This window comes from Letharia columbiana (assembly GCF_014066305.1).
Source record: "Letharia columbiana isolate WasteWater2 chromosome Unknown Sc0000025_s0, whole genome shotgun sequence".
NCBI classification, from domain to species: Eukaryota; Fungi; Ascomycota; class Lecanoromycetes; order Lecanorales; family Parmeliaceae; genus Letharia; species Letharia columbiana.
In genome coordinates this window covers 527918-551664 of record NW_023501067.1, presented here as the reverse complement: position 1 = coordinate 551664, position 23747 = coordinate 527918, and the positions used below count along the sequence as shown (strand labels likewise).

The 23747-nt window shown below is 49.1% G+C and overlaps 10 protein-coding genes and 1 non-coding gene across 11 annotated transcripts; 5 read left to right on the top strand and 6 right to left on the bottom strand.

The window, feature by feature from the left end:
* Positions 1-254: 254 nt before the first annotated feature.
* Positions 255-764, bottom strand: HO173_007675 (uncharacterized protein; the record flags this gene model as incomplete). Its single annotated transcript, XM_037309576.1, has 1 exon — positions 255-764. The coding sequence occupies one exon, from the start codon at positions 762-764 to the stop codon at positions 255-257; it is 510 nt and encodes a 169-aa protein (XP_037163655.1).
* Positions 765-2145: 1381 nt separating this feature from the next.
* HO173_007674 (uncharacterized protein) lies at positions 2146-4024 on the top strand (the record flags this gene model as incomplete). Its single annotated transcript, XM_037309575.1, has 2 exons — positions 2146-2679; positions 2729-4024. The coding sequence occupies 2 exons, from the start codon at positions 2146-2148 to the stop codon at positions 4022-4024; spliced, it is 1830 nt and encodes a 609-aa protein (XP_037163654.1).
* A 1777-nt stretch (positions 4025-5801) lies between these two features.
* HO173_007673 (uncharacterized protein) lies at positions 5802-6382 on the bottom strand (the record flags this gene model as incomplete). Its single annotated transcript, XM_037309574.1, has 3 exons — positions 5802-5901; positions 5972-6243; positions 6296-6382. 3 exons carry the CDS (start codon positions 6380-6382, stop codon positions 5802-5804), a joined length of 459 nt encoding a protein of 152 aa, XP_037163653.1.
* A 1918-nt stretch (positions 6383-8300) lies between these two features.
* HO173_007672 (uncharacterized protein) lies at positions 8301-9136 on the top strand (the record flags this gene model as incomplete). Its single annotated transcript, XM_037309573.1, has 3 exons — positions 8301-8574; positions 8634-8762; positions 8847-9136. 3 exons carry the CDS (start codon positions 8301-8303, stop codon positions 9134-9136), a joined length of 693 nt encoding a protein of 230 aa, XP_037163652.1.
* A 28-nt stretch (positions 9137-9164) lies between these two features.
* On the top strand, positions 9165-9431 carry HO173_007671 (uncharacterized protein; the record flags this gene model as incomplete). The annotated part of the gene is made up of 1 exon (XM_037309572.1): positions 9165-9431. The coding sequence occupies one exon, from the start codon at positions 9165-9167 to the stop codon at positions 9429-9431; it is 267 nt and encodes an 88-aa protein (XP_037163651.1).
* Positions 9432-10561: 1130 nt separating this feature from the next.
* On the bottom strand, positions 10562-12503 carry HO173_007670 (uncharacterized protein; the record flags this gene model as incomplete). Its single annotated transcript, XM_037309571.1, has 3 exons — positions 10562-11190; positions 11259-12338; positions 12389-12503. 3 exons carry the CDS (start codon positions 12501-12503, stop codon positions 10562-10564), a joined length of 1824 nt encoding a protein of 607 aa, XP_037163650.1.
* A 610-nt stretch (positions 12504-13113) lies between these two features.
* HO173_007669 lies at positions 13114-13255 on the bottom strand. The gene has a single exon. It is a non-coding gene; the product is annotated as a tRNA-Ser (tRNA).
* A 393-nt stretch (positions 13256-13648) lies between these two features.
* On the top strand, positions 13649-14976 carry HO173_007668 (uncharacterized protein; the record flags this gene model as incomplete). Its single annotated transcript, XM_037309570.1, has 4 exons — positions 13649-13954; positions 14037-14495; positions 14546-14860; positions 14914-14976. The coding sequence occupies 4 exons, from the start codon at positions 13649-13651 to the stop codon at positions 14974-14976; spliced, it is 1143 nt and encodes a 380-aa protein (XP_037163649.1).
* A 2816-nt stretch (positions 14977-17792) lies between these two features.
* On the bottom strand, positions 17793-19409 carry HO173_007667 (uncharacterized protein; the record flags this gene model as incomplete). The annotated part of the gene is made up of 1 exon (XM_037309569.1): positions 17793-19409. One exon carries the CDS (start codon positions 19407-19409, stop codon positions 17793-17795), a length of 1617 nt encoding a protein of 538 aa, XP_037163648.1.
* Positions 19410-20769: 1360 nt separating this feature from the next.
* HO173_007666 (uncharacterized protein) lies at positions 20770-21671 on the top strand (the record flags this gene model as incomplete). The annotated part of the gene is made up of 3 exons (XM_037309568.1): positions 20770-20979; positions 21037-21089; positions 21143-21671. 3 exons carry the CDS (start codon positions 20770-20772, stop codon positions 21669-21671), a joined length of 792 nt encoding a protein of 263 aa, XP_037163647.1.
* A 702-nt stretch (positions 21672-22373) lies between these two features.
* Positions 22374-23722, bottom strand: HO173_007665 (uncharacterized protein; the record flags this gene model as incomplete). The annotated part of the gene is made up of 3 exons (XM_037309567.1): positions 22374-23144; positions 23199-23555; positions 23606-23722. The coding sequence occupies 3 exons, from the start codon at positions 23720-23722 to the stop codon at positions 22374-22376; spliced, it is 1245 nt and encodes a 414-aa protein (XP_037163646.1).
* Between the last annotated feature and the right edge of the window lie 25 nt (positions 23723-23747).

The window sequence follows — 23747 nt, the reverse complement described above, 5'->3', positions numbered from 1 at the left end:
CTATGTAGACTATTGGGGTGAAGAGTGTGTGTGAGAGTCACAGACTGGGTGTAGACAGGCTGGGGGGCCAAATTTAGCCACGGGGCCCCTCGGCCCTTCCGGGGCCCTATTTAGGTCCAAATAGGGGTGTCTGGCTGTCAAGCGCAGACACCCCCGGGACCAGGCTTTTTAGCTGTGTTGCTAATAATTAGTCCCGGGGTGTCCCTTCGCGCCAGACACCCCTATCTGGACCTAAATAGGCCCCCGGGGGTCTGCTAACACCCACTCGGCTTTCGTCTGATGTATTTAAGCTGGTAGATCACCCATTGAATACGATCGGAGATATTTGCTTTTTCTATGGTCGGATGGCCCAGGTCGCGAATTTTCTCTTTTTCAATAATTGTCCCGTTCAGCTTCTTTGATACTCTCTGGTACCTCTGCCAGTTGGCCTCGCCCAAGCGCTCGGCAAGTGTTACGTCTATTTTGGGAAAGCTATCTATGGCTTTTCGAGTCCAAACCTCTGCTGTTCCGGAGATCTTGAAGGATACTATCGGAGTGGCTCGCCTTTCATCAAGATCAGCATCGGCCGCTGGGCCGTCTAATAATCCACTCAAGTCTGTCAAGCATTGGTTGCGAGATCGTAAATCGGCGATAATCTCTTCGAGTAGATCCCCAAGTGATCTATTGATGCTGGTGGGCTCCCTCCTACTGGCCTCTATAGTAATGAAGTCCTTTTCATCATCATACTCTACACGATGCCTCGCTTTCATACCAGTCTTGATCATCCTCACGAACAGATAGTCATAGCAGCCGCTGGGCCGTTCTAAGCAACAGTGATCCTAGACGAACATGAAGCTAACAGAGACTTATACTTGGTACCGGAAGGTACAGAATGGCACTTGTGCAAAGAAAAATTCAAGCCCAGCATTTGTGTATACCACTGTCAAGTTAGTGAAAAGCTGCTGATAAGATTACGACGGCATGGAGGCAAATGCATTTTTCGAAAGGTCTTTATTGAGCAACACTCATAATTGATTCTACCAAGTCTGCAACAACTGTAATACTTCTAGACAACGAAGAAACTGGACTGTCCCGAAGCTGCATAACGGGTGAAGAATCCAGTCCTTTGAAAGGTGCTCAGGTCACTGTGGATCAAGAAACCATCATTAGAAGTGATCTCCTAAAGCGAGTAGGCACCGCGCGGCAAGCACATTGGGGAAAGCGGTTGGAAGGTACCGTCAAGACAAAAGGGTATATCAATGCGGAAGAGAGCCTGCCACAACAATCATGACAATAGGATTATTAGAGCATCCCTTTTCAGTCAACATCTCGCACTCGATATCCGTGATGGTAGCACTCAGAGTGAACGTGATGCTGTCTCCTCGATTGAATCATCCCTATCTAATCTGCTCTTGGAGTTCCGCTGATCGGCTTTCTAAAAGCGGGTATCAAATCCCCTTCCGGGCGAGGGATGGCTATATTACATATATCGGGTGCCTAATTAAGTGATCTACTCACGAAGAACACAAATCTCTCTAGTTTCTGCTTTACAGTACCATCTGGAGATATAGTCATCCTGGGTATTTCCTCGCGCTGCCTGTGCCCCATATCTCGGCGAGTCCGGGCGTAGTATTTTAAAATATTTTAATTACTCTTATATTAAAATTAAAATATAAAACTTATTTTCTTTTAATATTAATTCTATATTTTTAATATCTTTTAATATAATTTTATTAAACTAATTATATATTTCTTTATAATTTAGATTATAAAGAGCTTAACGAGTTATATCGTAATAGATATAAGATAAGAAACTAGAAGAGATATCTATAATATTAAATATTTTACGAAATAATAGATCTACGTTATTACGTAAGGTATTTTAATATAAACTCGCTTAGATATATATTAGTCGATATCGATAGTATAATAACTTAATAAAGATAGTATATAAATAGAAAGATGCAAAGAAAATGGAGAATCGTATATAAATCTGTGTGCGATTCCCCGCACTTAGTGCGGGCTTGGCGTTCCAATCTTTTTGTCACCCGCGAGCCTGTCTACTAATAACCCCACTCCATCCCCTCCTTCTCAATTTCAATGTCAATAGATCTCGCGGTATCCGTCACGTACTTCATATATGATTCGTAAGCTGTTACATCGACAATGCCTCTCAATGCCTCTGCCATTTATCCATCCTCAGATCCCGAGTTCATCTCCTTTCCTAGTCGTCGAAGCGTTGTTCATAGTACCAATGGCATCGTTGCGTGTACCCAGCCGCTGGCTGCTCAAGCAGGGCAGAGAATGTTACGGGCTGGCGGGAACGCAGCAGATGCGGCTGTGGCCGTGGCAGCTGCCTTGAATATGACGGAACCCTCTTCCACCGGGATTGGGGGCGATATGTTCTGTCTCTTCTACAACGCCAAGACTAGGAAGGTGGAATCTATGAATGGGTCTGGCCGGTCTTCAGGAAGCGGTTCATTGGAACAAATGCGAAAGGACTTAGGGGTGAAGCCCGGAGAGCCTGGGACAATCCCTATGACAAGCGTCCAAGCTGTTACGACCCCAGGGGCCGCAGCTGGATGGGTAGACACAATTGAGAGGTTCGGTAGTGGAAAGCTCAGCATGGAGGATATCCTGAAACCTGCGATTGAGCTTGGCGAAGAGGGTTTTCCGGTGGCAGAGCTGTCTTCGTTTTTTGTGAGCAGCGAAATTTCATCACATATGGATCAGCGCTAATCATTGGTAGTGGCGCGCCAGCGAGAAGCTCATCCGCAATGCTTCCCCAAACTTTGGCGAAATGTTGAAAACGGACAGCAAAGCACCAGACGGCAAACGAGCGCCTAGGCCAGGAGAATTGTTCTACAATCCAACCCTCGCTAATACGTTCCGGCTTCTCGCCAAAAATGGCAAAGCTGGATTCTACGAGGGTTCGGTAGCCGAAGCTCTGGTAAAAGTCGTTCAGGACCTCGGAGGTCATCTAACTCTTGAAGATATGAGATACCACGCCCAAACAGGAACCGAGGAAACAAAACCAATTTCCTTGATATTCAACAGCCAAGACATCGGTGCCATCCAGAGTAAAGGTCTCGATGGACAACCTAGCCAGACCGCCCCATCCCATGGAGTGGAAGTATGGGAACACCCACCTAATGGTCAAGGAATAGTTGCTTTGATGGCCCTTGGAATACTGGAAGAACTCGAGAAAGCGGGCAAGATTCGTAATTTCGCGGAAAAGGAGCACAATTGCACCGAGTACCTCCATGCGGTCATCGAAGCTCTCCGTATTTCTTTTGCAGACGCCGCCTGGTTTGTCGCAGACCCCAACGTCGTCAAAGTACCAACCGAGGAAATGATCTCAAAGCCCTACCTTGCTGAACGCGCCAAACTCTTCAACCCCAAAAAAGCATCAGAACGTCCAGCTCACGGCTCACCGGCCCACAACCACAGCGATACCGTCTATTTCGCCACCACCGACAAGGATGGCAACGGCTGCAGTTTCATCAACAGTAACTTCGGCGGCTTCGGCACATGCATCATTCCCAAAGGCTGCGGCTTCACCTTGCAAAATCGTGGTGCGGGGTTCTCATTGGAAGAAGGCCATCCCAACGTCTTTGCGCCGAGGAAAAGGCCGTATCATACTATCATCCCATCTATGATCACGAATCCGGATGATGGCAGCTTACACTCCGTATATGGCGTGATGGGTGGCTTCATGCAGCCACAAGGGCATGTCCAAGTCTTGTTGAACATGCTAGCGTTCAAGTACGAACCACAAGCTGCGCTAGATGCGCCGAGATTCTGTATAGGGGCTGGTATGCCAGATCAGGGCAGTTTGTTGGATACTATTTATCTCGAAGATGGCATCAGCGAGCAGGTCAAGAAGGGCTTGACAGCATTGGGGCATAAGGTTGAAACAGTCAGAGGACATCAGAGGGGACTATTTGGTAGAGGACAAGTAATCAGATGTCATATGGAAGATGGGCGGCATGTGTTTAGTGCTGGGAGTGATCCTAGAGGGGATGGGGCGGCCTTTCCAGTATGATGGATCCAACGTCAGTCTTGCGGGTTCCTTGCAAATTGACGCTCTCCACGGTATCTCCCGTGTACCAATCCTAAAGCTCCACTGCCTGCTCTTCGGACTGCAGACTTACCTCCAAAGCCGTCGCGTATCTTTGCGCTCGTGCTGGTAACCCTCTCCATCGACCCCATACCTCATGATGTTGCCTGAAGTATCTGTCTCCTCCCATGGTGGCTCAATGCTTCCGTCAGGGGCGCACATAATGACCCACAGGATGTTGAGGATACGTTAGATCTGTGCATGAATGGGACCAAATCGGGCCATCCCATATCTTGGCAGATGGATAGTAAATTTCTTGGCCGAACATCAAAGATTACTGCTTTCTTTGCAACGGAATAACCTCTGACTTAAAAGGTTTACCATCAAATTTTGTATGACAAACTTTTATATCTACTCAGAAAAAGAGTTCGCGATACTAAGATTTTCCCTATAAGTCGCTTTGTTACTGAGTTGTGCTGTGTTAAAAGCAACGAATTCTTGATGTACTATACGGTCGGCAGCCCCTGATATTTACTACCTGCCAAGATACGGGATAGGTGCTACTGTAGCGAAATTTAGATGCAGTCCGCTGAGCCAAAACAAGGGTTCCGAAGAGGAGGAAACGTTCAATCAGATTGACAGGCAACACCTTTTTTGGTTCTAAAGGAATGCCATCTGAGTTTTCTACGCCCAAAGCAGGAGGGGTTTGAGACTCGACAATCGAAGTCCAGTTGTGAGTAACTTACCTTGGCAATACATGCAAAGCGGTGCTGAACGTAGTCTCCCGTGCGATGATCAGGCTCCCCACGGCTTGCTGACCGACCTGATATCTCGCGCGTTTGATGACTCGTCTTGTCTTCCAAGTCGTCTCGTACCGTGTTCAGGCAATGTAAGGCGTGGAACATCCTGCTTATACGTTTCATTGCGCTGCACCCACAACTTCCCATTTGGGCTTTATCATCGCTGACTTCCGATCTGAGTAGTCTTCGCTTAACAAGTTGATTTTCTTCGGCTACTTGCACGCATCCTGGTACTATGCGACCGAGGTTTACACCTCATAGTCCGGAAGGAAGGGAGATGTGCTGAATGAGAAACTTCAAGGGTGAGGAGCGTTGTGCAAATGAAAGCTAGACGACCGGCAATGACCTTGCAGATCAGGACTTGAGAGGAGCTCATGGCTCGATCGATGTCCTGGAGTCTGTACACAAGCTTCCTTTAAAGGATAACTCTACTCCTTGTTAAACCAAAGGGCAAAGTAGCGGGAGAAATGCAATATCCAATGGGAGATGCTCAGACCTCAGACCAGGTCTAGAACGCAAGGTCGTATGACGTGAATGGCCTATCCTTCTTCCTCTGCCCGATCAACATGGTCGCATGCAGGGCGCAGAGAGCTCGTTCCATCAGGATGCGATGTCTCGTGAGATTCTGCAAATGGGACCTCCGTGCTTTCACTCACCTTATCAGATGGTGACAAAGTTCGATCCGCGATCAGCATTACAGGACATAAAATAAGGAGTCAACTATATCCATTGGCCATGATTTCGCACATGACATCAATCAAGCAATTGGCAACTATCTGTGCGCATGCAACTTTGGATATCTGTTACGCTTTCGAGGCAAAAGGTTCGAATGATTGGGAGCAAAGCTCATGGCTGCTTTCATCACAAATATCCGCAATCGAGATATAGGCTATAAAGAGAGACCCTTCTGAATTACCAAAAATCCAACCTCGGTCTCGTCAACGGTGCTTCGCCCTAGAAGATTAAAAACCCCACGTTTCAGCGCAACCCCTCTGATATCTTCCCCGAGACCGAAGACCTGAAGTCCTCTTGCTGGGTCGCCTATTTGCCCTCCTCGAACTCCTAAACACCATCAGATCCGCGCTTCTCCACCAACCATGAAGGAATGAAGCTTGTCTATCGAAGCACTCACCTGAGCCGCAGCGCGCTTCTCGTCTTCCGGGTAGGTTTTGAACGGGTAGATGTAGTCTTTGGCTGGATCGGATCGCTTCTCTTCTTCCGGGTAGGTTTTGAATGGGTAGATATAGTCTTTGGCTGGATCGGATCGTTTTCCTCTCCCGGGTAGGTTTTGAACGGGTAAACGTAGTCTTTGGCTGGATCGGATCGCTTCTCTTCCTCCGGGTAGGTTTTGAACGGGTAGACATAGTCTTTGCCTGGATCGCCAGGAGCTGCCACTCGCTTCTCCTTTTCAAATCTCAACTTCTGAAACGTTGGAACGTGTCTGCCGGAAACTCACTTTGATTTCAGAGCCAGATGTTGGCGCTGCGATGGTCACAGTGAGCATTGCCGCGAAGACGGCGATGACCGAGGGTTGGAAATGCATGTTGGATTATCGGTCTTGCCTTTTGAGGTGAGTAATTTTCGAAGCAATTTTGAGCAACAGACAATGATGTAGGGGACAGTCGGATTGAGGAATAGGGGAATTCAAATAGAAGAGGATTGTAATGCTTTTATGGAGACTTGGTGCTGGTTGCAACCTCCTCAGCTGACCTTACTATCACACTCTAGCTTCGGAATGAACAACGAGTGTTCGGCAGCCCCTAGGGTCGAATTTTAAAATCCTGCACCGTTACTGGATCCTGCTCGCAATGCTCGTAACACATTCTGAGTTTTGGATCGGCCATCCAATTAAATGCTGCGTAGGAAGGTGGTGCGCCAGCGACATCCTGTCAGTCCATGCTCGGAGTGGAGTACCCCACTTTGCACTGCTGTATGATCTGTAGGCACCATCGCTCGTGTCCCATCCGAGCCCTTCCCACTGGTCAGAGAACGAGATGCGGGGCTGGTGGTTAAGGTGTTGGACAGCGTTGTTGGGCTATTGATCTTCTGAATCCGGTTTGACAAGTGTTGCTTTTGCATCATATCCGCATTCTGAAAAGACTTTGCGTCAGAGTGAATTTGGGACCAGCTGAAGATGAGATTTCAAGGAAGCTCGTTCTCATGCACCTGAACTTCCGGAGCAGATAATTTCTATGCACCTCGCATGCGCATGCGCTATCATTCATGCATTTTCAATGAGAGGCCAAGAAAATTAGACGAGTTGAATCCTCATAGTTCTGTATCTTCAAAACAAGTCGATCAATCGTCAAAATGATGGTACAATAGTTGTTCTAAGGTATGTCTCAGCAAGCAGTACCCTGCGTTAGCGTAAACCTTGTTCGTATGCGAAGTCGCTACTCGGCTATGTATCTGACTTCCATTCAACTTCACATGTATACCTTTCAATGTTCTAGCGTGTCATCGTCCCCATGTCCTACACCAAATCTTTTTCGTCTGGCCCTGCAACATCAGTTCTATAGGCTGGTCCTGCTCTGAGCAAAGACCATGCAATGCCGCGCCATGCTGGGATTTAGGTCCGTTGCGGGGAAACCTACTCCTGGCATCTTGCATGCAGATTGGGCCTCGCATCGTCCCTTTGTCCCACACGAAATCTTATAAACCACATGCATATCAGACAGCGGACCGTCCTGCCCCGCAATATCAGTCTTGTATCCTGATCCTGCCATTGAAATGGCAGGTGCAATGCCAAGCCATGCTGGGGTTTAGGTACAGTGCGGGGAAGCCCATTCCGGTGTATCATGCACGCGCGTTGGGCCTCGCATCGTCCAGTCGTCCCGCACCGGATTGGAGAATTTTATGCAGGTCAGACGGGAAGGGAGCCCACCTCCGCAATATCAGTCTTGTAGTCTGGTCCTAGGCTGAGTCAAGTATATGCTGTGCCAAGCCATGCGTTGTTTCAGGCATCAAGTCTGCCAACGGATGTGAGACACTTCGCATCGTGGTTCGTCCATTGACCTTCGTTCGTTGCAGCTTTGCGCGTGACATGAACGCGAGCCTGCTGAAGAAAACTTGATGAGGTCGAGGACGCCGATCCCGTACGAGCTTGGACGTGGTAAATTCGCTCCGCATCCATCCTTGTTCATCTCCATAATTGAAAGAAACGTGTTGCGGGAAGATTGGCGTGATTGAGATTATGCTTTTCTCTAGCATGAGTATCCCATCAATGTACTGTTCTCTGGGGAAAAGGGGAGCCCCGTAAGACCTTAACATGCGCAGCAGGATCAAAGCCAACCCCTCAGATCTGGGATGTAGGTCGTACAAGGATCCCGATAATCTTGTCTCCTCAGCCTTCCTTGAGCAACTCATTTCATCTCCTCGAACGCCTCGACTCAACAAAATTCTTTACCGGAGAAAGTTATCAGGGATTTCCTGACAAAGACCTAAGCACCTTTGGACTCGAGATGCCTTCTTTCGACCTTTTCAAGTACTCCAAGACTGCTCTCGCACTTTCAGAAGATTCGTTGCATGAGAAGCTCCATCATGGACAAATAGAAAGCTTACTTGGAGAAGAGCAGCTCCCTGACAGGCAAAAGTATGACCGGTCGCAATGGAAGACAGTTACGCTCCGAGTTTGCGAAATAGTAGTAGTGTTGGTGTGCATCCTGATGTTTGTACTCGGGCTGCGCTGGCAGCTCAATGCAAACCAGCATTGCCTCGAACTCCAATCTTTCTATTGTAGGCACTTCCGCAAAATTTTACCAAAAGATTTCAGAGGCCCTGACTGAAAATGTTAGCACCCGTATTGAACCAAATCGACAATCGCTACAGATTAGTGCAATTCAACGGCTCCCTAAACTGGCCATCGCCATATCGCGGCCACCCAAGCCCAGAAATCGACGCTGAATGGAAGAAACTGGAGTCACGTACGTACCCTCCCCCCCCCACACAGCAATATCCTTCCTTCTTCCTCTCAGAGCTGTAGCAGTAACATCTTTCTTCACCACTAGTATACCCTGGCAGCTCCACCCTTGAAGAAGTGCTCCTCTCGGGCGGCACAGCAGACGACGTGCGTCTGCCGGAAGAACTTGGCGGTGGCTACATGACATCGTTCGAGGTAATCCATCAGCTGCACTGCCTAAACCTCATCCGCATGGCCACCTACTTCGACTACTATAAAGACAAAGCGATCGAATTCACCGATAAGCCGAGAACAGTGCGCTTGCATATCGGTGATTTCTTCCCCTCCTACCCTATCCCAGCACTGTTTCTTGCCTACCTGGAAGGACCTCTCCGCTGACAAGAAAGGAAAAGACCATTGCATCGAAATGACACGCCAGAATATCATGTGCCACGCCGATGTTGGGCTGATGAGCAACCACTGGATCAAGAACTATCCGCGTCCGTTTGCCAATTTCAACACATGGCATAAATGCAGGAATTTCGATGAGGTGCTGGACTTGGCGTATAAGCACCAGGTACCGACGCCGCTGCCTGAAAATTACACTTGGCCTGTAGTAGAAGGGAGTAGAATTTGGGATGATGAGCCACAGCCGGGGGAGTGGGAGGGGATGATTGAGGGGTTTGGGAGTTGATGGGGTGGCGTAGTAACAAAGGGTCGGACAATTGGATGTTTATGACAGTAACAGTGAGGATACAGGTCTACACATCTCTAAAAGATGAGCGGTCAGTAAGGTAATGCAATGCTCAACGAAGTCCAGTATTTTCAGGGGCTCGACGTGTATCGAACAATGATGTGGAATCATAGTATGTGAATAAGTAGTATACTGTCTATGACAAGCGGCGGTCACCCTGAGTATGTAGGGGGTCGAGGCCGGGGTACCTTTCAACCGGCTTGGCAGTACAAGGCATAAGAAATGTACCCCCACTCACTCAAGACCTAGCAACTGTCTTGCAACCCCCCTATGTATGATAATGATTTACCCTACGATACTCTCTCCACGTACGGAATTCTCCTATCCTACAATACTCTTGCATTATGCGGTGTAAATCAAGGCCATACTAACTGTTAGTTATTACTTAAAGTAATCTAAGTTTAAGTAGAATTTAATATATATATATAAATTGTTCGTACGCGTCGACGCGAGTATAATGATTCGGTTTATGATAGAATTAAGATCAAGTCAATGACATTAACTACTTCTCCAGAAATCTAGATACAAAATAATGAGAGAAGCATGTATCAAGTTCACTAGGCCTGATTGCCAGTATGTGTCAAGAGTTCCCCGTAACAGCGCGTACTTATCTTATTCCTCTTTTCATATAAAGTAGCATTCCAGAATCCTTTAATTGCTTCATTTCTGCTTCATTCAGAACGTTATATCGATCGACTTTCTTGCGCAACACGTTCCGCCAGTTCTTCCTCATCCCAATATCCATATCTGCGACGTTTATTCTTGATAGATCTCGGCCATAAACTCGAGTTCCTTTAGCCTCTAACTCAGCCAATTGTGCCTTCTCAATTTCAGTCAATTCGTCGCCTCGTTTGATGATCGTTATCAGAGTTTTGAGTCTGGCGTGTCTAGTGGCGCAATCCATGTCGTCAATTTGGACCAAGTTAAGGTCTCGAAAGAAATGCTCGAGACGGTTGGTGCAAGAAATTTTCTCGGACCACATATTCATCGACACTAACTTCCTTAGAGAGAACCAGAGAAGTCGTTGACTCCTGCTTATTATGAGGTCCAAAGTGGGTAGTGCCTAAACGTTAAGTTTCAGTTTCAGAGTCGATAGCCTTCACCTTCGCAAGCTCTGTTTGACTCTTCAAATTCGATTCCATCCGTGGGATGTCGTCCGCCGGATTTTCCTTTGCTCTCTTTTGGAAGAGATCGCCGTCCGCTCCTCTCTTGCGTTTGCATCGTTTGTCGCTCTCTTTGCTGACGGGAAGATACGAGTCATCACTCAATACGGAAGTCGCTACCCTGTCACTGCGTCCTTTCCTCGATTTTGGTGCATTTCTGTCGTTTGTGATTAAACTGGATAGAATCATATCATTCTCAGTTGAAAGCAACTCGTGGCCAGCTTCTCCAGATACAATTATTGGATTTGGCGTAGAGGACAGCGCTATAGCAGGGCTGGCCATTGAAATCTGAGTCTGAAATTGTAGAATTGCTCGAGCCTGTGCAGTACTGTTCCTTGCTTGTCGAGGGTTCTTCCGAGGTACACGGAACCTCTTGTTCCTACAATTTTGATTCGTACTGCTTTGAGCCTCATACGGTACTGCCGAGTCTGAGGGATTTCGTCGTGTATTCCTTGGAAGCTTTGAGGATGGGGGCAATCTGTCCAGAAGCATGGCTTTGATGTTGCTGTCAAATTGTTGGAACTTTTGCGCAAAACCTAAAAGATAGTTGCGTTCAACAGAAAGTATCTCCTCTCGAATCGGGATGATCTCTTTTGTTGGTTACACGTGCGACAGAACCTCACGCGCTCAACATAGAGAGGACGATTCATATGCAGCGTCCAGCGTGGATTGCTATCGACTAGGATTTGCCTTGGACCAGCTTTGATGGAGTTATTGCAAATGATGCAGCTGCATTCTACCTCGAAAGGGAGACCAGAGTCAGCAGGCTCGATCTGCAAGCATGTTTCCAAAATCGTAGATCCGGTCGAATGCACTGGCTTTTGCGTCGCTTCATCCATTCGATGGTCTACCCTTTCAGTTTTGCATTCGCTGTTGGTCATCTGTTCGACATCCGTCTCAGATTCGGAGCGATACAAAGCATTTAAAACAGAACCTAATTCCTTGATGACCATTGCGTGGAATGGGTTATTTACCAGTCTATTCCACTCCTTTCGGCGAAAATAGAACTCTCTGACGGGCATACCTGTCATTTTCGAGGCTGCAATATGAATCTTGTCATGCAAAAGAGTGATTGCTGAATCTTTTGGTTCGTAGAAGAGTCTCTGTGGATGTAAAACAAGCAGGCAGATCCTTCGAAATCTGTATCTCAAGTCGGCATTGCGGTAGTTTGATTCATGTGCCAAAAATAAAGTGACGCCTTCGAGAGGACCCCAGAGTGGGAGAGCCGTGAATTTGTTGACGTTGCCCCTACTGCTTAAGATTCTGTTGTGAACTTTGCGGCCATGCAGCAACTCGACTTTTGCTAACATTGATTCAGAGATGTCCCTCGTATGATCCTCATGGCAATCTAGAACAGGTTCTGGGAGAGTTTTAAGACCCTCAGAATCCTCGGAACGTCGATGGAGATGGTCGAATACTAAAGTGCTCGGGGTGTAAAGGTTGCCAGTCAACATAGCGATACAACCGTTAGTTGGGTCGGCCGTTTCACTGTCATCTTGCGGGGATAAAGTTGTGTGGGATGGTTGCGAAAGATGATGCGCTAGAGGAGCATCCAATGATCCAGAGGCACGGACTAGTGCATCTCGAGGAGGGGGCTTCTGGCGTGCTAGTCTCCAGCTGTGTAGCTCCTTGACTTTGAATTGGTCATATGCCACATCTAAAGACTTCAATGGCCTGTTGAGCTCTAGATCCGTTTTAGAATGGAGAATCGCAAGACACAGATACTATACGTACCTCTCAAATTTCGACTGTGAAGCATTTGGAGATCTTTCTGGAGCGAAGGAGCCAAAGTCTCGTGGTCTTTGAAAAGGTCACAGTCAGATGGACGAGGAAGATTGAGATCACCCATAATATGGTAGCTCCGCTCCATCCGAAGTTTGTCGTCTGTTAAGCCACAAAAAAGTGTGCCACAAGGTCCATCCTACGCGAACAGAGCTTAGACCGTGGTCTAGCGTGTTTCCGCTGTGCGCCGCTAAAGACCTATTCAAAATGGAATGCACTATTCTCCTGAAAGCTCTCCAACTATGGATTGAGGCGAGCCAGGTGTGATTTTGACGGCAGCTTGAGGTAGAACACTTATTTGTATTAGTCTAAGAGTGTTACGGAAGAAATTCATCTACCTACACGTGACAGCACGCCTCGAGTGTGTCAAGAAGTTAAGATAATATTAAGTAGCTAGAGATTTGGTCTAAGATGTAAGACGAACACGACGGAAAAAGAAAAGAGAATCAAGTTCGCTATGAGAAACCTTCATTATGTATCTGCCCACGCCTGCCACGCTAGCCTTTATGTCCATACTAACCCAGTGTTCGCGTGTGTCTACGTTGTGTGGTTCTCTCAAATTGTAGTCATATGACCGGAACTGAATGTTGAAGGAAAGATGTTCACGATGGGGGTGGATACGAGTAACATTTAGCAAAAATTGAAGTTCATTCCAATGATTTTGGAAAAAAAACATTCGACACCTGCAGGATTCGAACCTGCGCTCTGTCAAATTGTTAGTCAATTGAGGTCTAACTTTCTTTACAACCTTGACTTACCTCGAAAGAAATGCCTTAGCCGGATAGCAGGGCATCGCGTTAACCACTCCGCCAAAGTGTCTTTGTTATTGGATAAATGATTGCTATTTTAGTATAAGTTCTAATAAAAAATGTTGAGGTGGGAACTTCAAATTATGCACAAGGTGTACGCGGTGTAAAATACGATGTTTTCACTCTCGTTTAGACTTGTGCTGTGGCTCGTAATTTGCCTTAGTGTGTAATTTCCCAGCTTACCCAGGTGGTGCGACCACAGGGCGGCGAGATCGGGGTACATTTCGTATAGCTTGGCATCGCGCTTCGCGTCTCACTCTACAACAATTGACGCTGCCAAACAGACAGCTCCTTTTGCTATGACACATCCGCTACTCTCAACTCGTGATGCCTACCGGTAGCATCTTTGAGCATCTACCTCCTACTCCAAATGCTGGTTTGAGGCCACTACATCGCCGCAATAATGACAGAGACGCTCCACAACGCGCCCATAGTGCTAGACAATGGGAGTGGGACGATACGAGCTGGCTTCGCGGGGGAGGACCTCCCGAAATGCTACTTTCCATCCTTTGTGGGTAGGCCAAAACATTTGAGGGTGTTGGCTGGGGCTCTAGAAGGGGATGTGTTTATTGGCAAAAGAGCGGAGGAGTTTAGAGGATTATTGAAGATACGATATCCCTTAGAGCATGGCATTGTCACAGACTGGGATGATATGGAGAGGATATGGCAATTTGTGTATCAGGAAGAGCTGAAGACTTTGAGTGAAGAGGTACGCTGCTCACAGGATCTCTGGCACTTCCACCATGAATTGCCCCTAGAGCTCGGCTGACTGAAGACCTTCGTGACTACAGCACCCAGTCCTTCTCACAGAACCCCCCCTAAACCCACGAGCGAACCGGGACACTGCCGCCCAAATTCTCTTCGAAAACTTCAATGTCCCGGCACTGTACACCTCCATCCAAGCTGTCCTCTCACTTTACGCCTCTGGTCGCACAACAGGCATAGTCCTTGATGCAGGCGATGGTGTATCACACGCAGTACCAGTCTACGAAGGCTTCGCTATGCCAAGCAGTATACGGCGAATCGACGTTGCGGGGAGAGATGTGACGGAATATATGCAGTTGCTGTTTAGGAAGAGCGGCTATGTTTTCCACACGAGTGCGGAGAAGGAGATTGTGAGGAATATCAAGGAGAAGCATTCATACGTGGCGTTGGATCCGAAGAAGGAGGAGAAGGAGTGGATGCAGCATGCGGGAAGGCCAGAGAGCAAGGTCGTGGAGTATCCGCTACCGGACGGGAATAAGATAAAAGTGGGTTTTTGGCATGCGTTCTTGAGAATCACGACACTAAGGGTGAATAGATTGGTTCGGAGAGATATCGCGCGCCTGAGATCCTGTTCGACCCTGAGATCATCGGACTCGAATACCCGGGAATACATCAAATCGTTGTCGATGCAATTAACAGGACGGACGTGGACCTTCGGAAATCCCTGTTTGGCAATATCGTGTTGTCAGGGGGCTCAACACTCACAAAGGGTTTCGGAGACCGGCTGCTGCATGAAGTGCAGAGACTAGCGGTCAAGGACATGAGAATCAAGATCTTCGCTCCTCCCGAGAGGAAATACAGTACTTGGATCGGAGGTAGTATTCTTGCTGGGTTGAGTACTTTCCGAAAGGTTCGTCATCCAGTCCCGATTAGTCGGATCTCGGTATTAATGTGCGCTCGCAGATGTGGGTCAATATCGATGACTGGCACGAGAACCCTGAGATCATTCATACGAAGTTCAACTAGGGAGCTATATGTGTTTTGACTGCCAGCCTATGATTTCTCCACTGCAATGGTCAACAATGGCAAGCAGTCCGTCACGAGAAGAGGGGAAAGGTCGATCTTCTGTGTCTCGAGGTCGGCACTACTTCCTATCACGACTTCACGAGGGAAGACTGGCAGACCGACCTTAAGGAGCCCAGGTTTTAGAGATTCCAGACCGCTTACCAGGCTGCGTACTTTGCTCTAGGTGTTTATCCGGGTTTCTGAACGTCGTACCTGATCGTTAGAATGCGGGGAAAAGCACTACTACACGAGCCCAAATTTAGGGGCAGGTCCATTCAAGCTGGCATGGAGACTCGTGGTATGGTCAAATGAATCCGAGAGGTGGCATGGGAAGAGCGAGAGCTTGGAATATGTAGCTGGATGCATGCACAAGTTATTACAGCCTTCATCGCTGTCAAGACAATGCAAGAAATGCAGACTGCTTTGATTACAGGGGGTCATACTGTGTCCAGTGGATGCGTCACGTTCTTCAACTGGACATGGGCAGCGTCGTAGCATCCGCTTTGGAATTTCCATTACCCCCATAATATGCAATATTACCCTCATGAAATTGCCCCTCCCGAAGCCAAGAGACATCAAGGCGTAAGCAAATGGTAAATCAAACCAACATGCTCCCAAAACCTGAATCATGACTGGATACAATTATTTTCGAATTACGTTTTGCCTTGATTTTCCGTTTCAAAAGCAGCGAGTGAAAATTCTGCCGTGTCCGATGGCTCTTCGCGGAGCATGTTCCGACACAGTGAAATTTCAGTGGAAGCTTCTGGACAATCCAGACGCCGCTTTGTCGGAACTTTCGCCTTACTTACCCCATCGGTTGCCGTTAACTGCAAGGCGCCTCGGTTGGCTGCGGTCACGCACCCATCGAAAATCCTCGCTTTTAACTGGTCTTTCCAGTTAACGGATTAGTATCTTCACCTAATGGCAAAGTAAGGTGCAATTGTTGAAGAAGCTTCCAACATGTCATTATTAACCAGACGGTGGCTCCGATGGGGAAAGAGGATATATAAGGGGGTGGGAGTGCGACTGTCTTTTGATTGATTTGAGCATTCATTCATCAGACACATCTACCTACCTCCACATCCACACTCAGATCAATTTAGAATCCAACCATTCAATCAATCAAAGACATCTACCCACCTGTCTGATATCCAACTGAACACCCTCCACCCAACCACCCAACCATCCACACCCCTCCCCACACCACAACCACACCCATGAGCGACGCATTCATCCTCGAATACCTCTCCGCCCGCCCAAACCAGGTCGGTCTACCCCACCACCACCACCACCACCACCACACCCCCCCCCGCCAACATGTCCACCCCCCTCCTCCTCCTCCTCCACACCCTACACCCTCCACGAACCCGCCCCCACAAGGACCACCTTCGGCCGCGGCGGCGCCGGCAACCGCACCCCCCCCCCCCCCCTACCCATCCGCCATCCGAGCACCGCCGTCCGACACGCACGGCCGCACGCCCAACTACAGCACGGGCCGGGGCGGCGCGGGCAACATGCACGCCGCGGGCGAGGAGCGGCGCGTCTTCAGCTTCGACGAGGAGTTGGCGTTGACGGGGGGCGGGGTGCCGGTTTATCACGTCGGGCGCGGGGGGGCGGGGGGAATGCGGTCGGGGAGGAGGTGGGGAGGAGGGGTGGGGGGTCGAGTGTTGGGAGCGGGGGGAGGGGGGGGGGGGGGAAGAGGGGGAGTTGGGATTGGATTCCGGGGGTGGGGAGGAAGGCGTGAGGGTTACGACTGGGCGGCTTGGGTGGCTGAGGGGACTTGTTCTTCGCGTTTGCGGCTCTTGCGGGGTTTTTTTTGGCGATTCCTTCTATTTGCTCTCGCTTGATGTCTTCGGGGCTGGTTCCCGGTGAGTACCGTTACGGAGTTTCACTGCGCCAGATACCCAATATAGCGAAGACGTCTGTATAATGCTCCTTGCACGGACGGCAAAAATATCCAATTCTTGCTTCATCAGAACAATGACATTACCACGCTATCCTGCTCACCTCCCTCCCTTCCAAAATCCAAACACTGTGTCGGTGGTGCCTGCTTGAGTTCGTGGGGGATGGGTGCGCAAGCGCTCTTGAGGGTTTGAACAAACTATCTATCAAAATGCCTGAACTTGTTCATTGAACCTCGGACCGTCCATCCACCCCACTCCGATCTTGCGCCTCTTTTTCACTTCTGTGATAGCTCTAAGACTCATACTTTTCTTTGTCTTTTCTTCTCTATCTGATCTTTCTATCAAAAATGTAAAGATCTTACTTCGATTACTAGCTTTCAAACAAACGTCTCTGTGGATTTTGACAGCGATTGTCCGAGGATCGATTTTGCAGGATATGAGTTTGATACAGGGCGTGCGGCTGGGGCGGATGCCTGTTGTTCGGATATCTGCTGCAATGAAGCTTGTTGGTCGTCTAGGATTCCGCATGACGTGACTCCGATCTATGATGATTATAGCTACTGTTCTTCGACTAGCAACCATCCTATATGCCGAAAAAGCGGGCGAGGCTTTGTTGACAGACGTAAATTCGGGAAGGAGGGCAATGTAAGCAAAATATTTATCACCAGGCATTCAATGCCTTGCGCAGGTGGGTCAAATGAGCGAGTACGACATTTTTGAGCATCAACGCTGAAGCTTTTGAAGATGCAATCACACAACACAATAACAGCTTGGTCGAGCACACCAGTGCAAACCGTTTCAAGTTGTTTGCACATACCTGCGATGACGATGACCTCGGCAAGATTCATTCCATGTGTGATGATGGTAAGATTTTCACGGTTTTGCCATCCCAACCACGCCCCTTATTCTCTCTGCACTAGCAGCCAACCACGTCCCATCACCACCCCAATCCCTATCAGTCCCTCTCTTTGTTTGCTTCTTCTTCGCTTTTGCAGTCCTGGCTTTAATCCCCGCCTCCGCTGCCTCCTGTAGACCTGGCGTCCACGCTAGTCCGATGTGGTGGTCCAAAAGTCGCAGCAGAGTCTCAACGCACAAACTGACCTTCGTATTATCCACGATACTGGTTGTGTTCGCCGGAAAAGGCAGATAGCTCCTTCCGAGTATGTCTTGTGAAATGTTGTCATTAAGCGGCAAAGGTGCAGATGCCGCGATGAGGGAACGTAGTATGTATTGTGCGAGTGATGATGCTGCGGCTGGGGCGAAGACGCGGAGAGTGGTCGGTGAGATTATGAGGAAAAATGCAGGTATTGGTAGAGAGCGGATGTGCTCAAGGAAGTTATCGTAGAGTGTGTTAAGGTCTGTGAAATCGTCGGGGAGGCCGGCGGACACTTTGGACAGGAGGGAGAGGAGACGAAGACGCAGGTTGACGGAGTCCATACCGCCAAGGTCATCTGCGACATTGGGGATGGATTCTGTCATTTGCTCAGGGGGAGGCGAGAGATCCTCTGGTGAGTCCGTCAAGTCCTCATCATCTTCGTCTTCCATGTAATCGCCGTAGTTGTCGGCTTCGATATCGATCTTCTTCTCTGCTTTTGTGACGTCGACGTCCTTCTTCAGCTCTTTTGTCTCGTTCTTCCAAATTTCGCCAAATTCAGCCACTGACTTTGTCCTGCCATCTGCAAAGACGGCCCTTAAAATGTGTCGTTGCCTCCCCGCAGTGGTGGCTCCGGAGTTGATATATTTCATGATCAAGCTCTTCTCTCTCGATTCATGCCCCTCTCCGTGTTCCCGCGCATCCCAGTCCACTTCGAGAACCTCGATCATATACGTCAGCCAGGCGTTCCATCTCTCCCACCGCCGTTTGTGCAGGATACTGCAATTGAAGCACCACCCGACAACATGCCAGAAACCTTCTGCATGTGCCCACAATGACCCAGCATTCGCCAATTCGGTATCAATGCGCTCATCATCGTCGACAGGAGGGATTGCCCCTTCGCCTGTAATTCTTCTTCTCCCACTTCCTCCGCGCCGCGACGAAAAGCTAAGACTATTGAATGTGAATGCGTCATTGAGATTGCCATTGACAGGACCAGCATGCTTTAGCACCAAGCGTAGATATCGAAGCGCAAGATTGGCGGCTTGGACTCGATCCAGGGTCTTCGCCCGTGTCGTCAGGGTAGGATGGACGGCTAGGGTCGCGATCAGCGCGAGGTAATGAGGCGGCGGAAGGAAGGCAGGAAGTGGGCTCGAAGAGGTAAACCCGGATGTTAAGAGTGAGGTCAGAAGATTTAAGGCTTGACAGTGAAGACCCTCTTCGAGATATATCATGCAATGCTCGCGGAGCTCATAGGGTAAATTTTTAACGGCGCGGTATGAGGGTAAATGGCCAGCGGAGTATGCCGTTGTGGGGGAAGCATCCAGTTCTTTGGCTGATTGCGAGGAGCTGAGTATAGTCAATGAAGATGTCGGTGGAAGGCTCTTAGCCTGCATCTTTCGTCGCGCGTGGCGGAGGAAGCCCCTCGAGTCCTTAATGGCCGGTACGAATAAGGGGAAGCCTTGAATGAAGTCGCAGTGGCTGTTGCACTGACGAAGAGACGCGATCGCGTTAAGCGCGCTAAAGAATGCGCACGTGACGTCTTATATTCCATAGAGGTCCAGAGCTTCAGTCTTTACAGTTTTGTGGTTTTTGCACTCCTTGCCTAGTTCATTAGAACAAAGATTTGGTCCCAAAGCTTTCACTGCGTATCATTTCAAACAACATAGATCCCAAGAAGTTTGATGATCTGGCGGCATCTTACTCCTGATTTCTGTTACTCTTATTGCGCTCTGACTAGAAAATTGTAGTCCTCTTCTGATCTAGGCACCTTGTCAGTCGTCGAGGCTCATGTTTTCCAGCAGGTACCTAGACAGTCCAATTCCACGATGACAGAATTTTCCCATGAATATGACACGGCAGCCAGACGTCGGCATTTTACAGCTATTCTTTCCTCTGACATCTCCTGGAGTGGCACCGGATGCATGCGTAAACGTACACGCTCTAACTCAGGACCTGGCTGTATCGCTCTGCTTGCGGTTGGACGCCTATGATACGAAATTCTTGCCTTAATGCGAAGTCGTTATCGTCCAAAAGTAATCAAGGTACCACCACAAATGCCTGGCGACCAAGACGTCGGGTACCCTCTCAATCATGGCAACGCGGACATGGTGGGATCCACTGCCTAGAAGCGGGGTTCATCAATGGAAGAATTGGTCTTGATTGGCTGGTGTCCGACCAAGTTCGGGGAGAGTGCGGCGCTCTGACAGCTTGCCCGGCGGTCATCCATTCTTTGAGCCCGTTGACTATTCTTTCCTTTCCCTTGGATAACAGAATCAGCCAAGAGTGTAGCCTATGTATCCTTCCTTGACCTTACCACCAAGCTACGGGCCTCTGTCTTAAAACATATTATCGTGAAAGCAAGGCTTACGATTTCAGTCTGGGCCAGTTGGCGCGCATACAACAAGGCTCTTGGGGATGGAATAGACACTGGATTCTCACTCAGCTGACCCACTTTGCCTATGCTTATGAGATTTGGAAGTTCAAATTCGGTCATTCGCTCTTCGGGTATCTGCATACCGTCATCATCCTAGAGATTCTGAATTGAGCTTTTATGAAATAATTGTTCAGTCTCATAGTCATCCTATGACAATGATGACCCACCAAGGCACCGCCTAACCATTCTTTGCACCGTAATCGCTACCACCTATCAACTTTCTCCTGATAAAATAACTCCTGTCCTATATACCTGGTTCATCCTCTCAAGCCGCAGACAATGGTAAAACGAGAGCCGCAGAGTCTGTCGCCGGCAAAGGCATGGCAGCCTACCGTGCGACGTCTCTATTCCAGCCTCATCATACCCGTGAAGCGATACGTGATGCCCACGAGGGCAAGATCCCACCTCTCCTTGGCCTGTTTCTCGCTTTGAGTACTGTCCCCACTGCAAGATTCATCGCACCACTCGGTTTTGATGCCGTCTGGATCGATTGGGAGCATTCTTCTTGTGGCGTGGAAACCATGACCACGGTACGAATAAGATCCCTTTCAGCAATATGCTGTCTAACACTGTGTTTAGATGTTTAGATGGTCCACGAAATACAATTCATGAGTGAAGGTCGAACCATCCCCTGGGTCCGGTATGTCCTTCGACCTATCCACTCAAATCTACATCTCTGACAACGTCAACCAGAGTCCCAGGGCACGACCACGCCACCATCGGCTTCGCCCTCGACGCCGGCGCCTCGGTCGTCATCCCGCAAGTCAACACCGTCGCCGAAGCCCAACACGCCATCTCCTCCGCCAAATACGGTGTCAAGAACCGCGGCACCCGCTCCGCCCCTCCCTACCGCCTCATCCCGGGCGTCACGACCCTCCCCAGCGATCCCGCCGAAACCGTCCACGAGAACATGAACCGCCAAGCGGCAATCATGATCCAGATCGAAACCGTCGAGGGCATCGACAACCTCGACGCCATCCTCACCCACGTCCCGGACATCGACGCCAGCACGCTCGACATCCGGGTGAGCATGGATCCGGCCGCGACGGACTACGGGGACCCCGGAACCGGAGTACTCGGAAGCGGTCGCCGAGTTCGCGCGCGTGCTGAGGAAACACGACAAGCCGCGCGGAGGGCTCGCCATGGGGAGGCCGGAGGTCGTGAGGGAGTTGGGCAAGGACGATTGCATCAGTTTCATCGCGGGCAGATGTGGCGGCGTTGACGGGCTTGGCAGACGTACTGCCTGTGGCGAGGGAGATGTTTCCGGCCAAGGGGAAAAACGTTGGGTGTTGAGGTCAATGGGCAAAAGATGAAGTGGCCAGGTAGTTTCGTCCGTATTGCTTCAAACGGAACAACCCTCGTGCGTTGTCAGAGAGTCGTTAGCGTGACATGCTAGACTAGCAGACTAGGTAGCTGGTACAACTGAAGAGATTTGATATCATCTATCATCGTGCTTTTTTAACATCGAGCAGCTCGTTTACACTGCGTGATATAACCACGCATAGAGATGGAGTCCAACCCTGGTTCGTTGTTAGAGCACGAATCAAGACGGATCGAAGCCAGAAAAGTTCTGCTCAGAAAGGGTTACATTCTGAAGGCCTAGATGCTTTTTAGACGTCGGTTTCAGGCATCAATCAAGCAGAATAATCGTTGGTTTCTTTTCGAGAAGAGCGTCGAAAATGATCTTGCGCTTGTCGACAATTCTTAGATGTGTGTCGCTGAGACAGGTACCTTACATGGCTATTCGGGCGGTGAGAGGGATGTAGGGAAAGACATTCTTCAATCGAATGGTGGTTATCAGTGACTGAAATCGTGCAATAGAGCTACATAGCCGATGATTCATTGTCCGAGGTAGCTAGCCAGCCATACAGTGCTTTCGTTCCACTTCCAAATACGTTACTTGGTTAAAGCCATCTGAGACCACTTACGCCCCGTCCTTCTTGAGAAACATGGCCTTGAAATCAGCATTGTTCTTCGCATTTCCCTTCTCCTCTCCTTCCACCGTTCCGTTCATCTCCGCATCCTTGTCCTCCCCATCCTTCGTGGCTCTTGATCCGCTCAAGCCTACTCCTCCCCTCTTCATTCCCAATCCGCCTTTCCCACCCCTTCTTGTCCCAGGTTGACCAGGCCTTCGTATTGGTGCCGGCCCTTGTAGATGTGCGTTGGTAGTCTTTGCTGCTGCACCGACTGCTATACGATCGCTGCGATATTCAGCTTTCTGCTGATTCATTTCACTGACTGTTCCAACGCGTATCTTCCTTCCCGGAGCTATCTCATGCCCTTCTAGGGCGAGTGACGCTTTGCCTACCGAGGCTTCATTTTTGTACTCGATAATAGCTCCCTGATGATTCGGTCTGAGGGATACCTTGACCAATTCCCCGTAAGGTTCTGTGAGAGCTCGAATTCGGGCGTCATTGACTATATCTGGTATATTGAGGAGCGCGAGGGTACGGGATTCGATTTCGGAAAATTTGGACTGGCCAGCTAAGTTGGTGGGAGGGGCGGGCGACGCGACACTGTGGGTGTCGCCATTCGTATGTGGAGGTGGGGAAGTGGTGCCGCGTTGAGATGTCGAGGTAGAGGTGATGATTTGGTTTTGCTTGCGTTTCAACTTGTCGTTGGTAGAGACCGAGACGTTCAAGACGCGATTTCCGAGCGTTGTGAGGTTCATTTCGAGGGCCGCTTCGGCCTCATCCTGACGAGCTGTTAGCGAGAGTACCGAGAATACATTCAATGATTTTGAGCCTACTTTACTTCGGAAGACTACATAGGCTATGCCTCTACTAGTGCCGTCGACTCTGGTGAGTACCCTCACGCTCTCAATGTGGCCGTATCTCTTGAAGGCTTGTTTGATGTCTGCCTTGGTTGTATTGCGATCGAGATTGACCAGGTAAAGTTCTCGTCCATCATACATGGCGCCCTCTCTCGGCTTCTTTTGCCCCGGATCCGATAATTTGGCTACAAGTTTGAGGTCGTTTCCAAGGTCCTCACCGTCAAGCTCAGTGGCGGATTTAGTATCGCTTGATGATTTGAATTGAACATAGCAGAAGCGCCGGTGCGTGTCGAACTTGAGGGATGGGAAGCGTATGTCAACAATCTCTCCATACTGTAAGCCAGTCAGCCATTTGAGCATCTATTTTGAGAGAGGCATCTCACCCTTTTGAACTTCTCTCGTATCCAAGTCTCATCAGCAACAGGAGGAAAATTACAAACGTACAGTGTCGATCCTGAGCCAATTTGAACTTCGATTGCCCTATCGTCAAGTGTCTTCATATTTTTTGTTTGGGCCGTTAGAACG